Below are 11,591 nucleotides of genomic sequence, written 5' to 3'. Positions count from 1 at the left end.
ACATATTGTTTACAGTATTATATATACAGATTTGATTTTAAATGAGTTGTTAATATTTAACATTAACTACACACGTGCAATGGAATAAGGTTTAATTAATTAATTCTGAGCTACTCTCCTTTTCTGCTGCTGCTCGGTCAGTTCTGGGGGAAGATCATGTGACCAGGCAACGACTGATACATTTGTGCTCATGTACGTGCACAGCTGTGGTGGGGGCAGGACTCACAAAGGGGGTAAGCGCGGCCCTCCAAACCTAGCCGCCAACGCTCCCTTACCCCCCCCGCCCGCTCCCTTACCCCCCCGCCCGCTTCCTTACCCCCCCGGCCGCTAACTCCCCGGCCGCTGGGGGGCCAAGCAGCCTCGGATCTGCGCCAGTCCCACTCTCCACCACCTCTCACTCCCGTTGTGTGTGTGTGTGTGTGTGTGTGTAGGGACATTTTACTCCTGCCAACAATTTGTGCCTCACTTTCACCCCACCCACCCCCTACCCCTGTCCTTCACCCCCACTACCCCTGCCCTTCTCCCCCCCTACCGCTGCCCTTCACCCCCCCTGCCCTTCACCCCCCTACCCCTGCCCTTCACCCCCCTCTACCCCTGCCCTTCACCCCCCCTACTACCCCTGCCCTTCACCCACCCCTACCCATGCCCTTCACCCACCCCTACCCCTGCCCTTCACCCCCCCTACCCCTGCCCTTCACCACCCCCCACACCTGCCCTTTGACTGACGCACGCACACACCCTGACTGACGCACGCACACACCCTGACTGCTGCACAAACACACACACACACACACACACTGACAGAAACACACACACACACTGACACAAACACACACTGAGACACACACACACTGACACACACTGACACACACACACTGACACACTGACTGACACACACACTGACTGACACACACTGACTGACTGACACACACACACACACTTACTGACGCGCGCGCGCACACCCCCACACCCACGCACGCACACACACACACTGATTGAATGACTGACTGCCGCACGCACGCACTGACTGACTGAGGCACACACACACGCACACACTGACTGTCACACACACACACACACTGACTGACACACACACACTTACTGACGCGCGCGCACACCCCCACACCCACGCACGCACACACACACACACACTGACTGAATGACTGACTGACTGCCGCACGCACACTGACTGACTGAGGCACACATGCACACACTGACTGTGTGTGTGTGCGTCAGTCAGTCTGTGTGTGTGTGTTTGTGTTTCTGCGTCAGACTCACTGACGCGCGCACACACACTGACTGACGCACACACAATGACTGACGCACACACACTGCATGAAGCTGTAAAGGAGGGAGGGGGGGGAACTGGATTGATGTGAATGGGGGACAAACAGAGAGAGGGGGAGGGGTGAGGAGAGAGAGAGGAGCGGGAACATTACATCCCGGGCAACGCCGGGTCTCTCAGCTAGTATAAAATAAACGTAAAGAGAGGGTGCATACCATTCAATGATGGATACAAAAAAAGGAACAACAGGACAGTCACTCTTATACTCCCAGAAAGTGAATATATATATCATTTACGTGAATCACTATCCGTATTTGAAGTGTGTGTGTATATAAATATATATATACATACAAATGAGCATACAGTAATATTTCCATTTGCTATTTGCCTTGCTATGGAGGGTTTTTGTCACTTTTTTACTCACATAACTTCACATATACATACATATATAATATATATATATATATATATATATATATATATATATATATATATATATGTATATATATATATATATATATATGCAGTGGAAGTGTATTGTGTGTATTTACCTACACACTCACTCCACATTTCAGTAACATACATATACATCTAAATAATATTCACATATACACATTTGCTATAAATGGAATTATTACAATTTTACATTATATACACGTGCAATGAATGGAATAAACACTGTAATATAAGTTTGAAATCGCCTATCCAAGCTGCTATGCATGGCTGATCCCTTTTCTCCAGCTTCCTTGAATGTACTCTATGAGGAAGATCATGTGACCAGACGCTAGTGCACGTTTAGAGAGAGGGAGGGCAGTGCTGACAAAGGGGTGTGCCTGGGTTTGTGACAGGACATGAAGGGGCAGTGCCTTAGCAAATGCTTGTTAAAATAGAATACAAGAAAATTGGTCTTTCAAAGTTGTTTTTTTAAAAACAGAAAATGCTAAAAGTATTATTTCTTACTACAGAACTGATTTATTAAAAAAACCACACATGCAGGATATTGACTGAACTGCAGCTTTAACATGGTGTCTATTTAAAATGTTTTTTCATTTTTTTATTGTTATATTAGGTTGTTTTGAGCGAGTTCTTTCATGTTGTTACAGCTGCATTTTACCTTGCTAAGTGAGACTGGTGTGTTATGTGTAACAGGGCAGGATATTATTGGTCACAGATTTCACATTCTTTTGTGTTTTTATAGATTTGGGTGACCAGCCCTCACACAGCCTGTGGATATTATACGATATATGACAGTGAAAGTCTACAGGCTGATCATTTCAACACGCAGCTTAGCTTTGGGGACACCCAGACACTTTGGGCTAGAACCGGATATCTTGGCTTCGTTCGCAGAACAGAGCTGACGGATGCAAGTGGAGGTATGATAATGAGCTGTAGAGCATATTTATCCCCCCCCCCACGGCTCTGGCGTGAAATGATGTTACGTTGTCACAGAGACGCGTCGTTGGAACCAAGGTAAGTTAAGAAGTTACAGAGGCCTCACGCGATTTCCGGCATTTATTTGAAATGCCTTTGAGGAAGCGCCAGGCCTCTGTAACAGCCGCGCCCTCGCCCCCAGAAAATCTAGCGCGCCCCCACTTTGCGCTCCCCTGTGCTAACCTATACCAGGGCTTGATGAATCTGCCCGTGTGTGTTAGTGCCATTTTATTCAAGCAGAAAGGTGGTTATAGTAAGATCCAATACATTGAAGCACTCTTAAAATATCCTGTATTTATTGTTTTTTAGCCTTTGGTAGAATTCATATGACAAACATCAAGTTGCAACACAACCATTCTTTTCTGTAAAACGCACGGCCCACGCAGCAAATACCCTTCTTACTTACTGTGCTTGTAAACGAGGGTGCGCACGGGAAGGAGGAAATATCATCACCATTTAAGAGAAGCAACTTACTGACTGACTTCTGACACTAATTCTGTCCAAAATAGGCTGGGATTTACTTTCAGGGATATAATAGAAATGAAGAAGGTTGGCCAGAGTATATCCAACAGGTTAATGATGCTAAATGTACATTTATTGGGTTTGTCTGCAAGAGAAAAGCATCTAGGTGGTTACATTGTCTATCTACCCACATGTCTTCTCTGATGCCCCTTATTAAACACATCTCCACAGTAAATGCTACCTGCTCATGTATTTGGTTTCTTTTCAGAACGGCACGATGCATTATATGTTGTGGGAGCACTGGATGAAACTCTGGAATTGAGAGGATTGCGTTACCATCCAATAGACATTGAGACTTCAGTGTCACGCACACACCGCAGCATTGCAGAATGGTAAGTATAATACTTTACTATAAATTAACTCGACAACTAAGGAGGATAGACTGTAATTTCCAGTTCCAAACACAATATTGTCTGGAGATGGAACAGACGTATGTTCGTTTCACTACCGATGCAATTAGGAATATGGGACTATCCCATTCTACACTGGTAACTGAAACCTACTGGCCCTTATGTTACAATTGCAGTGTTCTTTTACTATACTAACAATCATTTTACAAGGACTTTTTATTCTATCAGCAATAAGCAATTAAAAGAAAATTGGACATGGGGTATAATCCGTTTTAGCACATATATTACTAGTTATGAGTGTTTTTCATGGTATCCACTGGTAATGGACAAAGGTAGACTCTCACATTACATGCATAGATGGTTTTCCTAACTTAAGAAATACTCTTCAATAAAGCAATAAAATACATGCAGCACAAATATTGAGGTTCGACATGTATTTTAAAAAAAAACACATTGTCGCAGTTCTCCGATGGTCCTGCGTCAGAACTGAAACCTCAAAACTGTCATTAATACTATAAAATATATATCAAAACATTAATGCTTCATTGATACAGTAAATACTGCGTAGCATTTTTGTCTATTTGTAGATAATAGTGCAATGAAAGAAAATGCTACTCACTGTCATGAATGTTTGACTGTGGATATGTAATCTGTATATTTTTCCAAATACAGTGCTGTGTTCACATGGACCAACCTGCTGGTGGTGGTAGTGGAGCTGTGTGGCTCGGAGCAGGAAGCTTTGGACTTGGTTCCTCTGGTGACTAATGTAGTTCTGGAAGAACATTACTTGATCGTGGGAGTTGTGGTGGTGGTGGATCCTGGAGTTATACCTATCAATTCCCGGGGAGAGAAACAACGGATGCACCTGCAGGACAGTTTCTTAGCTGATCAGTTGGATCCTATCTATGTGGCATATAATATGTAAAGAAGATCACAAACTCTAACAACCCAAGAAAACACCTGGTTACTATTTTTGTCAGATTTCATGTGAAAATACCAATGCTTGGTGATAAATAGTTTGAAATGTGTATTATCTTTTTAGCAGAACTTCTAGTAAATCATGGTCTCTCTGCATTATTTTGTTAAAGGGAACACTGTGCTAAGGTTGTATTAAAAGCAGATCACTGGACATTAACTGTATCTTCATTGCAGAATTAACAGTATGAGTAGAAAAAGGACTTTACATTGGTGTTAAAAGAAAACAAAAATTGGTATGACATAAAACATTTATTTTCCATTACTTATACTGTTTCAAAATTCTGCAATGGGGATTTATTTCATTATTAAAGGATGTTTGATAGCCGTCAGATATTTGCAGCTGTAGCTTCTCTAGGTTTCCTTTTTGTCCTATTAACATGAAATAATAAAATAGCTTCTTCATGAAGGTGCCATGAGTAATACCCTCCTTCAGAAAGGCTGAGGTAGCCATATGAGGTAACCCCCGCTAGAGCTGAAGAGGGCTAAAAACAGGAATTGGACTAAAATGTAGAATTACCACTTAGCTAGGTCTTAAATGTAAAATATTCTGCTTATATTTTAAAATGTAAATATTAATATAACATTATCAAGTTCAAAATCGCATTGTGGTAAATGTGGAGTTGTTCTAGGGCTGCAATTTAAGGGTCTTTAGCATTCACTAGGTTTTCAATGTATAGACAATGCAAGTCATAGAAAGATTGTCCTATTCCATACAGAAGTATTTTGTTGCCTACTAATGTATGTTGTTAGATATATGCTTAATGTTTAATGGGTTAAAGTCTGTGGGATTTTGCTAATTATTATTATTATGGTTGTCAGCAGGTTAGAAACTAACTTGGTTATTCTTGATGCACTTTTTCATTACTGCCTTCTATTTCATTGCGGCTAGAAAAATAGCATTTCACTGCAAAGATTGAATAACTTCTCACCAGATCATTTTCATTCTTAACCAGCATTCTGAACTTCCAAATATTAATATTATACTTGCAAGCAATTTCCATAATCTACAATTCTGTAGCAACGCATAAATCCCCCCTCCCACCCGAAATGATCTTTATTTTTTAAACTTAATATACAATTCAAATAACATGGGAAACTGAATATCACAGTGACTGTACATAATACTGTAGTGATTATTTGGGGAAGAAAACGTTGATTCTGTATAGCCCAGTCTCTGTCTGCATTGCTTTAAACAGTATCTTCACACCTTGGATAGTCTTGCTACCCAAGAAGCTATCAGTGTTTTTTTTTAGGCAGAACTATGTATTTTAATTGATGAGTTAACAGAAAGATATCCAAGCTCATTCCTAATTTCCACACTGTCTTTTGAGTTGTTTGCACTTGAATATGTTATATTTAAAATATTGCAAACACAAAGGATTATGGGTATAGTCATGTTAAAGAGCATGGGAAGAGGTCAACTGGAGCTTCAATAATCTGTCACGGTGCCCTCGTGTTTTAGCATGTTCATATTAACTTAGAAATGCAACAACAATAGAGTCATTCCTAGATAACTGTATTACCAGAAACACTAGTTAATAATCCATATGCAAACCAAGTATGTTAAGTTAAAACCATAACTGCTCTTTCTCTGCACAAAGATTGGTGAAGAATAAATTGCACATTGGGACATTTTGTTTTGTTGCCAGCTGCATCTAAAAGAGCAAAGTTAATGCACCAAGCTTTACTTGGCCATACTATGGTTAAAATATTACCGTAACACTTATCCTGTTTCTCAGCTCTGAGACAAGGTCTTTATATTTATAACACGGGCAACAGGCCATACAGGGAAATGGCACATCATTCTGATGCTAGGGCACAAAATAATAGGGGAGCTGTATTTTTAATAGGTTAATTTTTTCAAATGAGTTTAAATATTTTAATGTAGCAGTGAAAAGAGAAGAACAATGAGTAACAAACTGCACACCAATAGAGTATAGTAAAGGCTCCTTGCAATGACCAGTGCTCCGTTCAGGGAAATCTGCCTGGGAATCCTATATTTAAGGTAAAAAGTGATGATCCAGGGCACAAACGGATTTTCAAAAGATTTAATGTATCATAACAGCACATGCTTATGATGCATTCAATCTTCTGGAAATACGTTTGTGCCCCGGATCATCACTTTATACCTGCAGTGAAAAGAGAAACATTCATCTCAAAGTCCTATTTCTATTTTTTTTAAATGTATGCTAAAACCCTATTTTTTACTTTATTTTCCCACAATAAAACCACCAGCTCCTTTTTTTTCCCCTCTCCTTTTTATTATGTACATTATTTAATATTTTAAAAAGTCGGCCCTTATTCTGTTGTTGAGGCATTTCCCAAATGACACCTTTTTTTTGTCATCCCCCCATTCTGTGTACATGTAACATTATAATACGGTGTGTGTATGTTTATGATAGAAGGAAACTTGCTTTTGCAGCAGCCATTTTAAATGTGACACAAAAAAAAGCATTTGTCTTCTTGGCGACTGTCCAACATTATTATTTAAGGTAACTCCACCAGCCAGCAAGGAAATAGGCATTTAATGGAGTTCTTAAAAAAAAAATTATACTAGAGCTAGAACCCTTAATTTATTATGCTCTAGTCTTAAACTGATTCTCCATAAATGTGAAGCCACCGTTTTGCATTAAATTGAATGTGACAAATCTGTAGCGTGGGAAAGACTGCATCACAGCATGGTGAATAGGGGGCCAAGGAGTAGGTGTGCCTTGCATTCCTGGGAACCGGTTGTGTGGCACAATTTGCACATGTTTCAAACCAACAGAAGTAAGATTTTATAAAATAATAAATATCTGCATGAAATGGAAATGCCATTCTGCATCCATTGTGTTACCGTCAGACACTCCTCTTAGCAGTTTAAAAGGCTTTATTTAAAGGTAACCACACAAACCCATTAATGATGTCTAATTATCAGCACCTGAGGAATAGTTTCTGCGCATAGTCGGAACCATTCTTCGTAAGAACTTCTTGTTGCACCACAAGTTCTTGTGCTCTATTGTCAAGTCAACGCGCTCATCTATAAAGCCTTATTAACACTTTTAAATAAGAATCACATTATCAGAGACATCAGAACGTTTTCTCCATGTTATGAAATGTCATGTGGCTGTAAGTGCAGGAATTTGATTCTAAAGTATCTTCTTTTTTTTTTTTCTTAAATAGAAAAATGTTTCAATGCCATTTTAATCTAAAATGATCCCCCCACCCCCCTATAAACTGCAGTATATATTTTTTACGAACATCCAGTAGAAAAAAGAAAAATTAAGATTGAATGCGGTTAGATAGTTTTACTACAGTATATATTTTCATAATTCTTTCATCACCCTTCTCACAATGTGACTGATTATTTAGCACTTTCTAATTATCTTAATCATTATTCTTAGATTACAATGCTCAAAAGAGTTTATCCCCAAGACGATAATAAATATTTCTAATTGGGTTAGAGCTATCTATTGTTTGGAAGCGATGCAGTATAGCCATGGATGGGTATAATGCCATGTATAGATTAGGCATAGAATGAGTTTGATTACTCTTATTGGTGTGGATTAAGTACATTTCCTACTGGAGAGCAAAGGAATTGCTGATTCAATCTCCTAAATAAAAGGGTGAATAAAAATACCATGTATCCATAAATGCAGCTTTTCTCTGTATCTAAGCTTTGCAATAATGTCTGCATTGTTTTGTGTAATTGTGTATAAAGTAATTTTTTTTATTTATTTGATATAACACATTTTTTTTTTAATCCTTTAGTACCAAAGGGACATGTCAACAGTGTTGCATTGTATCTCTGGTAGTGAAGGAGTTAAACCCATCAGCTTGTTGGATAGTGTTTAATCAGTTAACAAATGGACTGTTTACTTAGTTATGCTTTATTTATCACACCGTTTCCATAAATATAATGCCTAATCACTCATGCAGTCCCTTACTACCTTTCACTAAAGTGCAGCTGATATGCAAATGTGCGATCAGTATAGCTACATTTGTACACTTTAAAGTAGGCATTCTCAACTCCAGTCTTCAAGACCGCCCAACAGGTCAGGTTTTAAGGTTATCACTGCTTCAGTGCAGGTGGCTGAGTCAAAGACTGCACTACCTGTGCTGAAGCGGGGATATCCTGAAAACCTGATTGGGGGAGGAGTCTTTAGTTTTCGAGTTGACAACCCCTGCTTTAAAGCATCATGCTGGTTGGAAAATACATTGTCTACTTTACCTCTTTATTATGGCTCTTCATCGCATACATTCCTTTTAATTAAGTGCTGTTAAAAAAAAAACTATGTATTATAGTGAAAAGTTAACTTTAAATATAAAATTATGTTCAAGAAGAGTCTTGTTTAACATTTGAAATTAGGACTTAATCATTTATTTTTTTTATTATTTTTGTATTTAGCTACATGATTATATATATATGTATATGTATGTATATATATATATATGTATATATATATATATATATTAATGTAATGGGAAAGCCCATAGGACATTCGAATTTAAATGTAACACTTGTTTACATATTAAAAAAATAAAATAAAAACTTGAATTTTGGGAAACTGTTAATGTATTTGCAGTTCAAACTTGCCACTTGAAACCTTTCTATTACTGTATACTTTTTGCCAAGTGGGGGCAACTAACGCAGTTATTGTTAAATTGTCAAATGGTCTTTTTAAAAACCATATATGTGTGTGTAAAACTGGTATGTGCTTTCTGTCATGATTTGATCATTCTGAGTGTAAACATTATGACTAATAACATATACAGGAACATTGTAAAGTTCAAATGTGTTGAAGCTGCTTCTGTATTTTTTTGGGGGGTGCTGTGGAGGCTTTTGACAACATCACAAATTGTTCTTTTAAGCTACTGCCCTCCAGCAAACAAATGTCTGCCCACCAATGCCTTCCCTGTGCTTATGTCCCAGGCCTTTTCAACCTCTGACTGCTGAATCTAAATGTGAACTCTCCTGCCTCATTATGTCTGTGTTTTCATTGTGTACTCTGCTTATTTAATGCTTCAAGGTATATTCTTATTTGCTTTATCAAGTAAAAATTGTCTGGTATGTGGCACTGCCTCTACACTTGAAAATAAACCGTACTCCCAACGTACTCATCCTAACTAAACTATTCCATTCTGAGGCTTAGATTTATTTATTACATTGCAGGTTTGGAGAAGTCTTCAGTATATCCTCTCTTAACATGACGGTTGCCCCACTCATGGTGTGCCTCATCACTTGGGACCTCATTTCACCGAGACCCAGGGTTGCAAGCATGGATCATGTGCACAATGTTAACAGAGTCAATTGACTGAAGTCATTTTGATGGGACTGTACTTTTAAAGGACCAATATGAGCCAAGAACCATACATAGACACTTATAAGTATGTGCAAGTAAGTTGGAAAGGTGTGTTTGTAAACATGGTAAGCTGAAACGTATGATCGGTTTGACTTCTCTTGGCTTCTTCCCTTTGTGGGGCTACTGTATCACTGTGCGTAGCAGCAGCAGTCACAGGTACAGCCAGTCTCACACTGCTTCGTCCTCCAGAGGATAGAAACCGTTAATTAACCTGCATTCAGCTTTTCTGTGTACCTGCTTGAAAAAATATGTAGCATTTCTTTGTGGAAGACAAATACATTAAGCATTTTATATAGTGTAACATGCCTGTGTATCCCTACAATAGCAGTGAGGTGGGCTATTGCCATTGTGCTCTTTCAGCCTCACACAGTGAGGTCTGTGATCCGAAAAAGTGATGGAACTAGGCTTCAACTATTTTTTAAGGCGCTACACAGCGTTTGTCAGTTTTACAGCCGTTTGCAAGAATACTCGGTTTCCAATTGTGTTAAAATTATACACATGTTTTTTTGGAAATGTGTAAGTAGCCTCAGCAGTTAAGAATTAGAAATGCACATGAAAAAATAATTGTGAAAGTAAAGGGCATTAGCTCAGTTAATTCATTTAAATTCATGTGGCCTGAATATCAAGTGTTTCCTGTAGATGTTCGTTTGTGGTTAGGTACTTATTGTAAAATTTAGGTTTTATCTGAATGGAAATTCTTGGAAATTTCTCTGAAAGCTGCATAGTATGAAGTTTAAAGGGAGCTCTTCTCACGCATGGGCCAGATATGGTCCCTAGGCCATGATAATACACGTATGTTTAAAGCTGGGGGAACACAGGCAGTAGGAACCAAACAGCTGCCATTTTCATCCTTCATCGTATGTTTACATGGGCACCTCTTCATTTACTTGCATTAGGAGCTGTAAAGCAGCATACTGTGTATTACAGAGCAGCGGCAAACATCACAGGAGTTATTGTATTTTAGGCACCTCAGGGCAAGATGGTCCACAACATTTTGGAAACTGGCAAGTCAAAATGGAAACTGAACTTCAACAGAGATGAAAGATGTTTAATTGTATTATTGTAGCACTATGAGACTTAACTTTTTTTTTTTTTTAATAAAACACATCTGATATGTAAGATGTTTATCAACTGGCTCATTCTTATAATTATTTCCCACTGTGCCTACAGGACTGCTATATGAATCCTCCAGCAGGCCACACGTGTTTTTGACAGCATAAAACTTTTTCTATGATATGTAGATTGTAATACTTGTTATTGTACCAATATGAAAGTAATATGTAGGCGTTCTCACACCTTAGCTGAGGAAGAAATCTTGTATAAGTGCAAAAGCTCCTGCATAAGAATACCTAGAAATAATTGCTGCATTGGTCCAATAATAGGTATTCTAACATATTTATAGAACCAATATTTCTGCTAAAACAATTTTTTTACGACCAAATATTATTTGTTTGATTGCTATTCTCTGGGAGGCAAGAGCAGTCGTGTGATTTTCCATATCCACAGAATGTCATCAATAATACTCTTGTAATATCACAGCTGTGTCAAGATTATAGCAGAATTACATTTGTTGATTTATTATAGGTGATATCGTTAAATGGACCAAAATGGTAGGATGCACAGTTTTCAGAACCTCCCCTGAAATAGGTTCTTGTAGCCATGTCAGTCCAGCCCACTGTTATT

General features: G+C 38.7%; 1 protein-coding gene across 2 annotated transcripts in view; it reads left to right on the top strand.

Annotated features, from left to right (window-relative positions):
* Positions 1–9,677, top strand: part of DIP2B (disco interacting protein 2 homolog B) — a 242,390-nt gene extending 232,713 nt beyond the window's left edge. For both annotated transcript variants that reach the window (XM_075591661.1, XM_075591659.1), the window contains exons 36-38: positions 2,484–2,658; positions 3,447–3,570; positions 4,261–9,677. In XM_075591661.1, the coding sequence (XP_075447776.1) occupies positions 2,484–2,658; positions 3,447–3,570; positions 4,261–4,513 (552 nt within the window). In that variant the 3' untranslated portion in view covers positions 4,514–9,677. The remainder of the gene's footprint in view (positions 1–2,483; positions 2,659–3,446; positions 3,571–4,260) is intronic.
* Positions 9,678–11,591: the final 1,914 nt, after the last annotated feature.

Source organism: Ascaphus truei, chromosome 3 (assembly GCF_040206685.1).
Source record: "Ascaphus truei isolate aAscTru1 chromosome 3, aAscTru1.hap1, whole genome shotgun sequence".
In the NCBI taxonomy this organism is placed as follows: Eukaryota; Metazoa; Chordata; class Amphibia; order Anura; family Ascaphidae; genus Ascaphus; species Ascaphus truei.
Note: the sequence above shows the minus strand (reverse complement) of the source record. Positions and strands in the feature narration are given on the sequence as shown.